Raw genomic sequence first — 17,114 nt, forward strand, 5'->3', positions numbered from 1 at the left:
CATAAAGAAAGGACTTGATGCTTGATAAAAGAATTCAATGATGTCCGGTTCATTGAGATTTCCTTGCCACTACATCAAGGCCTAATATAGCCTATGATCTAATTGGGACTGTTCGTATCCTTCAGTTTTCATGAAAATATGTACAGCTGTTTTTAAGTGATTCCAAAACAAACATACAAGCATACATATAAACAGATATCAAGTTAGCTTTATGAATGTAGATACAGTAGTGTTTCCCAGTTGTCCCAAGGTATTACATCAAAAGTTTGCTCTAAATGTAAAATGGGAGACGTTATCGTAGACTAAATGTGATCAATGATCCCAAATTATTTTTGAAATCTGAGATTTGATTCACCTGTGTGGTTAGGACTAAGGTTTAGCAGATTACAAGTTCAAATACAACACAGGAACAGTGGTGAACAGGTTACAATGTTGAGTAATGTTGTTGAACAGTGATGAGAGATTACACTTATAACCCCAAATTGTCTATCTATCTATCTATCTATCTATCTATCTATCTATCTATCTATCTATCTATCTATCTATCTATCTATCTATCTATCTATCTATCTATCTATCTATCTATCTATCTATCTATCTATCTATCTATCTATCTATCTATCTATCTATCTAATTAATAACTATGGTGATAATATAGCTCCATCTGGAGCAACTAGCCTTAACACACATAGTGAGAGAAATACTTGAGTAAAGAAAAAATATTGGTGGAAATGTAAGATGGATTTTGTGATTGAAAGGCAAGTGTGCTAATCATTACATTACCATCATAGTCTGTGTGATGCAGACTGTTGATCAATCACATTGTAATAATTCATTTTGCCCAATGGGGTAAGTAAGGTCAAAATTATATGTCAGACTATAATTTGTGTAGCAGTTTTCAAGTGTGTGGTTTGATAAACAAAACTATACATAAAAAACAAACAAATACAAACTGTTTTTATAGATATAGAGATTACGTACAGAAGAATGCCAGTCTGACAAACAACAAATGTCCAACCAATGAAAAACTAAATCATACCTTCCATTGATTTTCTCAATTTGCTTTTACCATTTTAGGTTTCATGATAGTACTATTACAGGACACTCTCACTTCGTACTGTGCCAGTTTAAGATTGCTATTCATATTTGCAAAACATATGAGAAAAACTAAGGTTTTGGGCCAGGATTCCTAAATCTTTATAGAATGAGCAGTACCCCCAAAGCCATCATGTCTTCTTTGAATCAGAGTACAGATACTAATAACATTTAAAACGCAGATCAAAGACCCAAGAAGCTTGGCTCTTAAAGAAAAAAGAAAAACACAACATACATTGAATCTTGTGGCAGATGCATTTAAATGACAAAGAAATATGGCACTTAATAGAGGATACATTTAGCTTGCTTTTGGACCAGCAAATACATGTCAACACAAAAAAAAAAGAATTATTAAAAGCATTATTATTGTGCGCAGAATGAAAAAGGAGCTTGTCCTGGGAAGTGAAAGGCTAAGAATAAGGAGTACTAAGTAATAAGCACAGAGTCAAAACCAAAAAGGATAAATATCCAATGACAGAGCCAAAATGTGTTCCAAAACTCAAAGTGAAAAATATGAAGCTGACAGATGTTAGGACAAAAAAACGAAAAACAATTTAAAAGCATGAGCAAATATTAAATCTCTGTAAATTATTTTAATACCAGGATGCGCTGTACTATGGCACCATTTTTTATAGTATACTAGCTGATTACCCAGTGGCTTCGCTCACTGAGTGCAAGGGAAAAAAAAAAAATGTAGTCTATAAGTTATTAAACAGTAAAACATTAACATTTTAAGAAGTAAAGATACATTGAGCACTACTGGAGTGGTTTCGGGTAAACTACATTTTAAAGGCAGTATAACACAACAGGTAAGTAGTACTAACAGCAACTAAAATGTATTTGGATCATCTCTCGATAGTAGATCCCTTTTGAAAGGCGCTACACGACCGCTGTGGTATAGAAATTACATTTTCTATGTGATCGTCCAAATTTCTGCCTGACAACCTTGCACTTTGTACCTGTGATTTAAGAGAAAAATAATTCTGATAAATGTAGATGCTGCCCTTCCGTGCTTAACGGGCAGAAGGTCCAAACAATTTCCAAGTCCAACACTTTACATGAAGAGGTCTGTACATCTTCTTAGATGAAAACTCTCCATCTTCTTAAAATAATTGATCACAAAAGCAACCTTGAATGTTGCAGGGTTTTAGTGACCCAAACTCACCTTAAGGGACAGTAAGTAGTCGTGCAGGGCAATTTACAAACAGAGTCCTGCTTTGATGGCGCCGATTACACTCATTCGCAAAGATTTCCACTTTCCCAGAAGCTGACGGGGGGCTTGAAGTGTCACAAACAGTGCGAGAAGAGAGGACGCTGCCCGAAACTGCGAAGCTCTTGACCCGGCGGAGCAGGCCAACATTCCGCGCCTCCCACCATCCACTTTGTTCTCATGACCCCTCGCCGCTGAAGGCGATCTTGTCTTCACATTGTTTACAGCTCGGCGCAGTTAAAAAGTAGAAAGACACAAAGCTGTTTTCCTCATCTCTTCTACTATCAAGTACTGCCAACCAAAAAAAAGTTACAATGTGGCAGTTTCCGCAACAGTCACGTGGACGAATAAATAAAACTTCTCTGTCAGAACGCACCTGGTGGCGGACCACTCAGCGCTGTAGTCCAGAGAGGAGGGCTGTGAGAGGGCAACGTGGGGCACACTTCTATAGGATAGATCGGCGTGTTTGTGTTTACTTCTTTTTAATATCAGTAAAATAACTCTCACACAAATAATAACAATTCGTGAAGATGATATAAAAATGGCGTCCACAAACGAAGTGATTAGTTCCTGTATTATAATATGTACTGTGGTCATACATAATTTCCATATCGCGTGGTCATACGTAATTTCCGTTTCATACGTAATTTCCATATCGCATGGTCATACGTAATTTCTGTTTCAAACGCGAAAAGAATTTTCTATACTGTATATAGATTATTGAGACATCACACACTGCAAGATGATGGTCAATTGATTGGCTTTTGCTGAAGCAAAAGTAGTATGGCAATATTGGAGCTTAAAAAAACAGATAATGGTGGTGCCCAATAATTCAAAAAAGTGTTGTTCAATAATTAAATATAAATAAACAAAGCTAGTAAATGAACAAAAAATAATTATTAGAGGACTTTACACTCATAGACTAGCACAATGTCTTAGTGTGACTGTCATCTTTACGGCTGGAGGAGGAGAGACCAATGTACTAAATAAGGAGAAATGGCACATGTTTGCCCAACTATACGTGATTGTTGAGCTTCACATGGCTCGGAAATTGAGAGGGACTCCACAATGCACTGCTATCATAATAATTGGGTAATGATGCATGTTTTTGTTATATTAAATATTTCATGGGCGGCACGGTGGCGCAGTGTGTAGCGCTGCTGCCTCGCAGTTAGGAGACCTGGGTTCGCTTCCCGGGTCCTCCCTGTGTGGAGTTTGCATGTTCTCCCCATGTCTGTGTGGGTTTCCTCCGGGTACTCCGGTTTCCTCCCACAATCCAAAGACACGCAGGTTAGGTGCATTGGCGATTCTAAATTGTCCCTAGTGTGTGCTTGGTGTGTGTGTGTGCCCTGCGGTGGGCTGCTGTTTGTTCCCTGCGTGTTGGCTGGGATTGGCTCCAGCAGACCCTCGTGACCCTGTAGTTAGGATATAGCGGGTTGGATAATGGATGGATGGATAAATATTTAATTTCAATTCTGCAATATATAACGGTTTATTATTTTTATTTAAAAGAAGTTTATAGAGAAATGAGTGTTAATCTAAAAGATAAACCCCTTGACTTTGTTAATTTCTCTTTAATCTTTTTTTTTAATTGTAGAAATGGATTTCAAGTATCTGAGCTGGGAATATCCAGTTAAAATACATAACAAGCATATTGGTCTAAATGTAGCTCTGAGATGAGTAGAGCTGTGAAAAAATACTTTCCTTACTGCACTTTTACTTACTGTAAAAATACTTTTCTTCAAACTGTCTCTAATGCATTGGCATCCTCTACACCGCTAGTCTCAGACCACATTGCTACAGAGTTGGTTTTGGCTTATTAGGATAAAATAGATACAGCAAATGGATGAATTGAGAAATGAAATACTAAAAGCAATATGGATCATGTGCTCATATCTCAAGTTCAGATAATTAGAGTGCCTTAATAATTGATTGTTGGTTTAGATATTTTATTATTCATGTATTGAAAGAAATAAAAGCAACACTGTTTCCATTATACTAGGTGTATAGTGGCAGATGTTTTTGGAAACCGATTTCTAATCTTTAAATTTTATATTATATGTTCTTGGGTACTTTCTCATTGTCTGCCCTTTCTTTTAGTTTTAGATTAGCGTCAGAAACATATACAGTTGGTACCTGTTTGCTCATTTATTAGAGTCATACATGCCATATTATATGGTTATTCCTGTATATACGGGTTCAGTCGAGTCCTAATTAAAAAGTAGGAAACCTCCTCAGTTTGCCTAATATATGGGTTAATTTTGAAATTGTACATTGTAAAAATTTGTCTATGATTGGATTTTTCTTACCATGGGATCAATCCCACATATTAAAGATTCAGCCAGGCACTTGGGTAAGGGATTTGGTTTTGCGCTACACTCAGACACACAGGACATCTATTTTTACTGTTTTGTTGAAGGCCTGGTCACTTTGAAATGTACCATTCCTCTTATTTCCCACTTTGGAATTTTAACCGACTTGAACACCCACATTGAAAAATTATGTTACTGTAGTTGGTTTAGTAACATTGCTATCTAATTTAACTCAGTTGAAAATATGTAGAGGTGTACACCATAGAACTACGAAAAACTTCACTTGATATAAATAACTTCAGTGATTTTTGTAAAGTACTATGGTCTATTTGGTTCATATTTACATTCAGGAAAATAATGGAGAATAATTGGAAAAATAACCATAATACAATTTACTTATAAGTAATTTAATACATTTCTGTATTGCTTTAAAAAAATAAATAAATATTTTAACAGACAAATACTGTATGTAAGGTTTAATAATAAACAATCAGAAGCTAAAATTTAATAACCTGTAACACCTGAATGACCTGTAATGCACTTCCCCTTTATAAACCCCAAAGAATGTGAAATTTAACGCACGTACACACGCCTACAGCCACACTCTGACTCCTCCCGGATTTTAGCATATTTGAATATGCAAATTAATATAAATACCCTCATCAGTTTGTTGTTTTGTTAAAAAACAATGGTAAAAGTGCATGGAGGCAAGGAAAAGCATACTTTTTGGTGGCTTAAGCAGTGCTATGAGCAGCAAAAGGAAATAGATGGAAAGACACTCAAAAGCTCAAGTTCAGAAATGTTGCACAGTGCCTGAAATATTAAAGACACACCGTCTGAGTGTCATGTGGAAGCGTATTAGGACAAAGAGAAAAGGAAAAAAGATAGGGACATAGTAAAGAAAAAAAGGTCGAAATGTTGACTTTAATCTCGAAATTTCCCCTTTAATCTCATAGTTTATTTTGTCATACACTTCATCTTAAAATGGATGTTTAATTTATTAGAGTTTCTCAAATCCCATCGTAACTAAAGTAGCACGTTAAATGCTTCGTATTCTGTGTGTTCTATGTGTGTGAATTACTATGTGCTTACTAAACGGGCTTTCTCTTTTGCAGACAGGAGCACGCAGACAGTAATAAAGCCCGTGTCATTGTGTGAATTTGAAAAAAGGGAGACCACACAGAAACAGTAGCATTGGTTTGACACTGGGTGTTGTCAGTTTGCAGAACTGAGCTGAAAAGTGCGTATGTAAGATGAACGGCTACCGTGAAAATGTGTGTGGCTTTATGCTATGTTTAGTTTTTATCAATCTCGAAGTGAGTGTGGAAATGGGTTTACGAAACTTTTTTTTATGTACACACTGTTTATACATGAGACACCTGCTCACTATGGGTACAAAAGCAATTTTATACTTTGCAGATTTTGTTGCCAAGGTTGCTTTATAAATTTTTATTTCCATGGTAAAGTACTCAATAGTTTTAAGATCTGCTTGTTAAACCAAAAATAAAGTCCTGAAAACATTTTTTTTTAATATTTAAAAAAACTTTTGCAAACTGAATTTTATAGATCTTTCAGTGGCTTTCATTAGTGATTGGTTGAATTCAAATGTAAAGTTGTAACTTAATTGGTGCTTGCTTTAATGTTTTTCAGGAGGCACAGAAGATCAACACTAGTACAGTTAATCAAGCTGATGGATCCACAAAGAATCCAGATGATAAGGAAGAAAGCCCAGCTAGTGAAGTGGGCTGGATGACCTCGGTAAAAGACTGGGCTGGAGTTATGATATCTGCACAGACATTAACCGGCCGAGTTCTTGTAAGTATTTGGCAATTTTTCATTCTTAATTTTTTTTTTTACTTTTTTTGTAAACTGCACTTATGTTTTTTTTCTTCAAACTAGTACATTTTAGATTTTTTTTTTCTTAAGGGAGAGGTATAGTTTTTGCTGCTGAAAGGTTTTCTGCTTTACATATCTATTGACTGTAAAATACTATCAGTCTGACAGTTTGGGATTGTCATATAAAGTACTGAAGTAGTAATGATACTACTCAAGAGCTCCACATACAAATCATATTTCCTACCAGGATTTATTGTTAATTACTTTTTGCTATTACTATATTATAGAATAAAATAATTCATGATATTTATATGCACAGGATTGATATATTTAAAAGTGGTCAAGAAAAAAAGACAACGATAACATTATTTTAAATCGCAGTTCTTAAAATCTAAAATAAATTTGGTATGTATAATTATATAAAAGATTTTTTTGGCATCATCAAAGGCATTCAAAATGTTCAATACATTAAATAAGAATCTAAGGCTTTTTAAACGATTTTATTTAATTTGACTCCTTTGTCTGTTTTTTTCCCAGTCAAATCTTGCAACTGATTTTAAACTCACTTTTGGCGAAGTGAATGTCTTCAAATTTTGTATACGTGTTCAGTATTGATGACAAAACAATAATCCATCAAAACCGATGCAATTATGCAACAAATTTCACCATAATTAATGGTTATGTGATTCCAATTAACACACACACAACAATGACGGAGAGAGATATAGTGATATAGTGAGATATAGGAGCATACAAGTGAGAGACGCATCAGATTTCCCCCACTTGCCTCTTCCAGTGAGTAGAGTTGGTAAATATGTGTACCAACCTTTATTTGTTTATTCTTATGAAGGACTAGCCTTGATGATCATGGTGAGGAAGTATTGCTGTAAACTTTCCGTTCTGTCGTCGATATTTTTTTCACAGCAACATAGTGCTAATCCCATAAGAGCCTGAACAGAAAAATAGAGACCAAAATATAATTCTTTTTAGTATTCAAATAATTCTGCAAAGAAGATATATTATGTAATACTTTTAAAGAAACATCCCGTTCATGAAAAATGATTAAAGAAATTTCATTTGCAAAATACTCAAAAACTAAAAACTAAAAAATAATATATATAAAAAAATTTTTTAAGTAAAATGATTTTATTTACTTTAGTTATAAATGCACTAAACCAAAATTTTTGTGGTTATATGTAAATAAAATCATACAGTGCATATAAATTAATTTATTGAATCAATTAATAGAATAGCTACTTTCATCGTAAAATATTTTAAAAAACAACATTGTAATTCCCCACCATGCTAAACAATTTTCAATTTTTAGATTGATGAATACCTCCAACCCACCTACTAAAAATTACATTCCCCAAAGCAACAGTTAACAAAGGGTTCTTATCAGTGATAGCATTCCTAGAACATTGAGGAGTTTACAATGACTTGTTTAAAGAAAGTTGTTTATTTCTTTAAGTCACTAATTGATTCTTAAATGACAACAAACAATGATCCAAATATTAAATATTACTTTACATTACAGATGTGAATTTTAGTTTAAATAAAATTCCAGTGAAAAACACTATACAAAAATAAAGTAAATCGAATAATGCTGTCAGTATCAACTATATTCTCAATCATGTAATATACAGGTTGTTTTGATGTTAAAAAATTGAAGTAATATGTCACAATTGAAGTAATTAACTTTGATCTGAAAGTTTAATTTTATCAATTTTTACGGGATAAACAAATCTTATCAGTGTTGGCTATGATGCAGTCATTTTGGAAACTTGTAAAGTCTAAAAGGGCTATAGAAAGTGCGGACATGGCATTATAAAAAGAAACTTTTGTATATCAAGTATAGTATTTAGTTTTGTCAGCCTTTATGTGCTGTATTTAAATAGATTAGTCAGTTAAGCTTTTATACTTTGAGAACCCTCAGTATTGAGAGTTATCATTGACACTTAATAAAAATTATTTTTTGTTGAGATTTTTTTTTCAGGAAGTTGCTTGTGGCATAGCATTGTAAGGCTTTAACCCGTGTATTAAATGATCTTAAGTTTGGAATTTCTATAACTTTCACTTGTGCAGTCAAAATATTTTTTCTAAGGATTTTGGTTATGTAAATATATTTCCTAATCAAGAAAGGGTCTTGATCCCATGAAAACGCCTACTAGTGGTCAAATGCAGAAATCACCAACCCCAAAACATTGGGCAGTTAGCTAGTCTGTAAAATGATTCAACAGTATCTTACTAATCAGTAAGAAATACATATTATTTAATGACAGACATAAGGACCTGTCCAGTCCACACTTGAGCACTGAGCAGTCTACAGTTATGCCTTTGCGTCCATTTAAGTAACTTAGTGCTGCTATAATTCTGGGAGAAATAGTTAAAGCCCAAGCTCTCATATTGAATTGCTTGAAATTAATGACAAGTTTAATACTGTATGTATACTCTCTGATTGTTCTGAGCAAGCAAATACGGCACTTTAATGAGAATATTCCAACCCAAAAATCAGGGAAGGCTTCAAACAGTTACTGTTAATATTGTACATATTTTTTGCTGCTATTTTTAATACTACTGTTAGAACACAGTAGATAGCATCTTTGCGTCAAAGCCCTACCATTGCCAGCCAAAGCCTAGACCACCAGGGCAGTATCTTGAGGTCATCATTTGTTTCAGTAGACACTATTGTGTAACACATAGAAGGATCCCACTGATGGACTGCAAAATATATCGTGTACCTTGAGGGCTGTTGGTGGCGTCATGTGAGTGCTTCAGGCTTAACTGTGTGACCCCAATGTTGGTCATGGGTGGTGCTTAATCTGAAGAAGGTATAATCTTGAATCTTTTTAAATTCTTGAGTGACATCAATAGCACATTTTGACATTACATTTGTGAAGGTCCAGTTGCTAGAACAATAGTCCTCTCCAGTTCAACAGTGAAATCAAATTCCAGTTTATCCCAAAGTTATAGGTGAAACATATGCCAAAGCATGCTACTTCTAGGCTGGTTAATGCAAGGACTGAGCCACTACTGAAAGTGTTTACCTTGACCAGAGGCGTGACCACGGGGGGGCTTGGGTGGGCACTGCCCCCCCAGAGACAAGCCGTGCCCCCCTATGCGAAATGCTCTGTCTGTCCAATGAAAACTCTGGAGAAGAATAACATTTGATTTTCAAAACTGAGTTGCTTTCCAATTGGCTGTTTGAATTTGGGGCGTATCCAGCAGTGTCTCCTCCACTAGACAGGCACCGTGCTGTTCACAGTTTACTTCACCGCACATTTCGCAGCACGTTTTGAACCAGTTGACCGCATTCTTTAATTAAAACAGCGTATACGTTCCATTCTTTTATTTTCTGGTTGGTAATACCAAAGGCCATGCATAGGTGGCTTATTAAAAAGCAGACATCTTCAACCTCTGTCCCTCTGCAAGCTGCTGGCTCCACGGTTGAGCCCAGCACCACTGCTACCAACACGGAGCACAGCACACCCACGTCGGGAACTGAAACTCCAAAAGATGTAGATAAGCCTACACAATCCTCCAGCTCTGCGCCCGTGTCGGGTACTCCAAACCTCTGCCTTCAACAAAATATACAGTCTGGTCTGCCTGACTTAAATATGGATAGCCCATCCCAGCCCATTTGAATTAATTATCCCAAGCGCGCATTCGGAAAGACACTCAGATGTTTTAGTGCAAACTGGTATCAGTCTCGACCATGGCTTGAATATTCTGTTGTCCGTGATGGCAGCTTTTGCTTTGCCTACCGCAAATTTAGTGTTTCCAATTTGGACATATTCACCAAACACGGCTACACTAATTGGAAAAAGCTCTAGAAAAAGACGGTGGCGGCTTCCACAAACACGCGTCTAGTATCCCGCACATCAGAGCCATGTCTGCATCACAGCACTCATCATTGGTGTGTCTTCAGCTGCATGTGAAAGCTCTTTCTCTACTTTGAACCGCATTCTCACTCCACTCCACCGAACAATGCTGCATTCAAGGAAGAGAAATTTAGTCATTCTGGCACATGAGAAAAACATCACAGAAAATCTAGACATGAATGAATTTATTTCAGAATTTGCCAAGAGTAACCGCAGACTGGTCCCGTTGATAATATCCAGGTGAAACACTGGAAACTGATGTCCTATAGCCTCCCATGACTACAATAAGCCACGTTTCTGTTCTTGCTCTCATATGTTGTATACATTTGACTTTAGTGATATTTACCTTGTAGATGTAGTTCTATATTTGTTCACAAAAAATAATACAAGTTCCATTTTATTGAACAATAATTTATGATTTATGCCACAATTTTTGCTTTTATATGTTATATAAAACTATGTTGTTATTATTATTTGACCCCCCTACAAAAATGGGGATGGATGGATAGATGGATATTTTTTGCCCCCCAAGACAAGCCAAATGCCCACCCACACATGCTGTTCTGGTCACACCTCTAACCTTGACAGAGAAGAAGTACTAATAAAAGTGAAAAAATGAAAGTGTAAGAGATAGTATCACCAGACTAGAACTTAATGCACACTTTTTGGCAACCTGTGTGGTAAGAGGGGATAGGGGTCCATGGCAGTGTGATAGTTTTTAATTAAAAACAGTGTGCTTAGGCTTGGGGTGGTTGTAGGTGTGCATTTTTGTGTGGACAAATGGCCCTGGGGTGTTGATAGGAAGATCGGCGGTGCCTGCTTTCACGTGCAGACACGTGCAATTTCACCAATTCCCTCATTAGTGCTCTGGGGTGCATCATTAGGCACCTGTGCCTCTAAAGTATAAAAGTAGCCTGAGCGAGACAGAGTATCAAGATTGAAAATGGTTAAGAACCAGAAAGAAAAGATAGGGTTTGAACAGAAGGAAGCATCAGGATCATGACAGAACTGGTGCTATATAGGGTGGAGGCCAATAGGGAGAAATGTGGACCCGAGATGAGCATGCAGACGGCACTCAAGAGGCAGAGGCATTCTTCCCTCTACAGACAGCCAGACAGACAGACAGATAGATAGATAGATAGATAGATAGATAGATAGATAGATAGATAGATAGATAGATAGATAGATAGATAGATAGATATATTCCCTGTGCCACTGGCTGCAGCACAAGCCCAAAGCATGATCAATCCCCTCCATGCTTAATAGATGGAGAGGTGATCTTTTCCTGGAATTCAGCACCTTTTTTTCTACAAACATACCTTTGCACATTGTGGTCAAAAAGTTCTATTTTGACTTCATCAGTTTACTGGACTTGTTTCCAAAATGCATCAGGCTTCTTTACATGTTCATTTGCAAACGTCAGACACTGAATTTTGTGGCTAGGATGCAGAGAAGGTTTTCTTCTGCTGACTCTACCATGAAGGTCATATTTGTTCAGATGTCGCTGCACAGCAGAGCAGTGCACCACCACTCCAGAGTCTGCCAAATCTTCCTTATTTTGCCTTTCTAGCAACCTAACAAGCAGTTCTTTCAGAAAGTTTTCTTGGTCTTCCAGATCTCAACTTGACCTCCACCATTCCCATTAACTGTCATTTCTTAATACCATTACAGACTGAGAAAACAGCTACTTGAAAACACGTTGCTATCTTCTTGTAGCCTTCTCCTGTTTTGTGAGAATCAATTATTTTATTTTTCAGAGTGCTAGGCAGCTGTTTAGCTGCTGATTGTTGAGAAAAGGTTTGAGGAATCAGATCATTTATACAGCTTTGCAATTTGCATCACCTGGGGTTTTCTAATGATGACTGTGAACAAGCCACAGCTGTAACACATTAATTAAGAGGGGTATGAGACCTTAGGTAAAGTTATCTGAGACCTCAAATATTTTGGGGTGCCCAAACATTCCTTTTCCTTTCCTTTCCTTCCTTTTGCTTTCCTTTTTTCATTGTTCATTTGTACAAAACAAAAACAATACATGAATCTTGCATAAAATCCATCCATCCATTTTCCAACCCGCTGAATCCGAACACAGGGTCATGGGGGTCTGCTGGAGCCAATCCCAGCCAACAAGGCAGGAACCAATCCCGGGCAGGGTGCCAACCCACCGCAGGACACACACAAACACACCCAGCACACACTAGGGCCAATTTAGAATCGCCAAGCCACCTAACCTGCATGTCTTTGGGAGGAAACCCACGCAGACACGGGGAGAACATGCAAACTCCACACAGGGAGGACCCGGGAAGCGAACCCGGGTCCCCAGGTCACCCAACTGCGAGGCAGCAGCGCTACCCACTGCGCCACCGTGCCGCCACTCTTGCATAAAATGCTGAAGAGAAATGTGTCATCTTTAACTTTATGCCTTTTGGTGATCAGTTGATCTTTTGCTCACTTAACTATTCACAGTAATAACCATTTTAAGCAACGGTGCCTAAACCTTGGCATTCCGCTGCACATTGTATATTTATAATTCACATTCTAACTAGTCAAAATTGTCTGTTAGATCAAGGCGTAATTACAACTAGTCATAGCCAATCAACTTTAAATTGGATTGCCATCTGCATTAGTCTACCATGCTGAAAAGGAAGGTATATACGATATTGGGCATGCCTGAAGAAAAAAGAAAAAAAAATGAATCACAATGATTTAATTAAAACATTTTATTAGCTTCTTAGTACTTTCCTTAGTAGTTACTTACCTTGTTTTGCTTCATTTTGAACAGAAAATCAGAAAAATCATAAACATCTAGATTACAGCATTGCTATCACAGTGCAGGCTGCATGGAAACACATAGTTATAAAGAAAACATCTACAAAACTGAGGGGCGCAAGCTGCAACAGCTGGATTGTTAAAATCAGCTTTTGAAAAACAATATTTGGAGCTGCTCAGTCAGATTAAAACTAGCTCTGTAACAACATACAGCTAGCTCAGCATACCTTCATGAACAAACCGCACACAGTTATGTCTCTGTGTTTTTTTGTCATGCCATCTGATCAAATGATCTGCCCACTCCTTAAAAAAATCCATTTTGTGTCTATACTAATTTTAATTGATCCTTCTTCAAAGTCATTACAATGAAAAATTTTAGTAGGCCACAGGGTTCTTATTACTCCCACAATTATTAGAATGATTGGAAATCTACTAGCCTTGGAGTGGTGTGGCTCCAAATCACGTTTAAGAAATGTAAGAAAAGGAAGGAAAACCTTTGAAATAAATGATTTTACTTGTTATACCTTCAGCCCTGCAGAGTTCAGATATGCCTCTTGTGGTATTTACATTGCATATTTATGTTAGTGTCTGTATTTATGGAATCACGTTCTGTACAAAGTTTGGCTGTTATATTGAACAGTTGCCTTTTTTGTGTGTACTTGATTTTATGAACTGTACTGTGGTTTTAAGAAGGAAGTACAAGACAGTTGCAAATGTGAATCGCAGTATAACACAATATCTGGCATTATTTGCAACTTTAAAGATGATATTCTTTGAGCCTTTGAAATATAGTAAATGCATACGTAGTACAGTATCCAGTTGATGATTAAAGTGTTTCCCTTTGAATGGACTGTTGCAGCTTTTGTAATGTTAACTTGTAATTGCTTTGCTTTGCATTTGTGTCTGGTTGTTTTAATTTGGTCCTAATCTTTCAAGTTCATTTTAAACATTCTTTGTTCAGTGTAAGTACAAAGGTGTTTGGAGCCAGTCCCGACAGCAATGCATGTAAAATACAAATCCGTCTAGAATGAGACTTTTGCCCATCAATGGCTTCCTTACTCACATTCTCTCTTATAAGGATACTTGTGACTTGCCATTTGATGTACTCTACCAGCACGCTGAACCATTGCAGAGAATAAATCTACACAAGCATGGGGAGAACATGCAAATTTCATGTCAAAGGTACAAGTGGTAATATTTGAATTGAGATCTAAATACTATGATTCAGCAGCACCACCTCATCCAGTTTTATTGAATATATTTTATATTTGCAGTGCAAATCATGGCCTTTAAACTGGAAAGTAGTTAGTATTGCTGATATAGCACTCCAGGACACTGAGTTTGAATGCTAGTCACTGTCTGTAGTGACTTGACAAATTCTGTGTGAGTTTTCTGTGTGTTTTCTGATTTTAATCCCACATCCCAATGAGGCGCAGAGCAATACTGATGAACAACTTTAACCTGGCCAGGTCATGTTTGCCTGAGTGTGCCCTCCAATTAACTGTATTGCAATCCAGGGTTGCTCCCTGCTTTGAGCTTGATGTACAGTCAAAGTCTCTGGCTAACAGCAATCCTAGAATTGGATTAAACTGGTTCAAAAATATTTACTGTATACAGGCAGTTTGAATGACATACTAGGGATGATGAAATATAGTTGCTCTTTGACAGATAAATTGGATGAAATAACATTGGTGAGATTCTGTAATAACAGACAATGTATGTTCAAGTTTATGGAGCAAGAGACAAAGATTACAAATCTTAAGGGGTATTAATTCTAAGCACATAAAAGAAAAGTTATGTTACTGCTTCATGTCATAGTTTAATATACTATAGGTCTCTCTACATGTTTAGTCTATAGTTGGGCTTGAAACAACTAAATAATAACCTACAAATTCAGATGCAATTATCTGTAATTCTCAACCTCACCTTATTTTCCTCTTCCATATTTATGCTTCAAGAAAATTATAAACAAACTTATTATTTTCACTTGAACACATCACAGTGTAATCATAATGTAAGCATACCTAGCAATTTAAATTTTTACTAAAAATGCATTGAAAAGGCATAATGGAAAACTCTTTACCAATTAATTACAAGTATTCCAATTCTGTGTTTACTTTTCCCTTTTTTGCAATGAAAAGCATTACGCAGTGTCAAATGTCATTCATTTGTTTTCTAGACCTGCTTATTCTAAAATGGGACCATGGAAACAGTGCTGTCCTGGCTGCAAATAATACAAAGAATAATTAATCCTAGACAGGGTTCCAGTTTAATTTATGTTTCACTAATAAACACACTAATGCTTACCCACACTCTGGAGAATTTAAAATTGCTGATTCATCATTTTCCACACATTAGGTAATGTCTTAAAACCTTCAATCACAGTGCTATACTCAGTATGGCTTATTACTTGTGTATGAATAGTGATGGTTCCTTACTTCAGGACTGAGACACAAAGTGTTAAAATGCAAATCATATATGTTAGAAAACATTACTCCTTCTATTTATTTGCCAAAACCCACTTTACAAAATATTAGGGTCATAGGAGGCCAAAGCCCATCCCATCAGCCAGTGGCACTTGCCCATTGAAGGACATGCTTATGCCCCCAACCACCCATTGACTCACACTTGACAAATTTAGAGACACTAATTGACCCACAAGCTCAGTAAGCGAATGGTTAAAAACAACAGCAAGTTGTCTTTCCTTTCTTTAGAATTAAATAAGTAAATAATTAAATGAAATTAATTAACACTCTTGTAATTAATGATTGCTTTGTTTATATTAATATGTACATTGTTACATTTTATGCAATGCAAATCTCTGCAATTTTGTAGATTTTAAATTGTCTGTCTGTTTGCCTGCCTGCCTGCCTGCCTGCCTCATAATGCAAGTGTTGGTAGGCTTGGCAAAAATGCATTTTCACTTACTAAGATAAGTAAAACTTATTTTTTTTTACCAAATCTTAAAATATGCTAGCCTTTTTGCTTTGTTTTTGGTAAGTGAAAGATTCCTAGTACTTTAGTGATTCAGTGAGGCGTCCTTGCGCAGGCAATTTACCAAACCTAGATACAGCATAAAGTGAAAATATGACATACAGTATGCTTTTTAATCTTTATATACTATTGAAAGTGCATCTTATTCCTTCTTTGCAAAATTGCAATATGGCTTTAAGCCTGCTGGATGACTAACAGATGACTAGCAATCAAATAATTTACTCATCTCTTACTGTGCATATTCATTGATCTGTGGGTAGATGGCAGTAATCAAAAATAATAGGCATTTGTAAATGTTTAAAATTAACTTTAAAACTATATATCACCATCGTGTCATTTAATGTAGCGATACTGCATTGCCAGCTGCCAGTCCATTCATCCATCCATCTTCTAACCCACTTACACAATTCAGCATTATAATGAACTGATACCGTGCCTCTTTTCCATGTAAAAACAAAAAAGAAAAACCTGCTACCACGAAATAAAAAATTGATTTAGTAATTAAATTATAGAAACGTGCCTAGAAAGAAAATGTGCCAGCTCCTGTCATTACTTTTAGGTTGTCTGAATATCACTGATCTTAACAGGTCTTTTGCCTGTAATTCTTCTATATTATAAAGGAAAACAAACTGCCCAGTACAACTTAACTGACACAAGGTTGTTACTACAATAATCCACAAAAATGCTAAAGCTGTCTGTGAATCAGTCAATAATTTTGTATACTACCTTTCACAGTTTAGTGCTAAGCCACTTTCCCGAAATTACTTGACAGTGCACAACAAATCAACACAGGATTGTTTTTAAAGATAATTAGAACCGAACACTATGGAAAAGAATATGTGTCACAGTGCCTTTAACAGTCCTGACCTCCAGTTACAATATGAAGTGATCAACCAGCCAATATAGTCAGAGTAAGCACTTTACTGTAGATGCAAAAGATCGCTCATAAGTATGAGAACAGCGGATCTAAAATGCATTGAAGGAAATGAGAGCTTTCATTTGTGATTTGGCTGTGTTAAT

General features: G+C 36.3%; 1 protein-coding gene across 15 annotated transcripts in view; it reads left to right on the plus strand.

The window, feature by feature from the left end:
- The window catches only part of kcnma1a (potassium large conductance calcium-activated channel, subfamily M, alpha member 1a), a 733,327-nt gene that overhangs the window by 195,801 nt on the left and 520,412 nt on the right, over window positions 1-17,114 (plus strand). For all 15 annotated transcript variants that reach the window (XM_051923733.1, XM_051923735.1, XM_051923728.1 and 12 more), the window contains exon 2: window positions 6,268-6,432. In XM_051923733.1, coding sequence (XP_051779693.1) covers window positions 6,268-6,432 — 165 coding nt within the window. The remainder of the gene's footprint in view (window positions 1-6,267; window positions 6,433-17,114) is intronic.

Source organism: Erpetoichthys calabaricus, chromosome 2 (genome assembly GCF_900747795.2).
Source record: "Erpetoichthys calabaricus chromosome 2, fErpCal1.3, whole genome shotgun sequence".
In the NCBI taxonomy this organism is placed as follows: domain Eukaryota; kingdom Metazoa; phylum Chordata; class Cladistia; order Polypteriformes; family Polypteridae; genus Erpetoichthys; species Erpetoichthys calabaricus.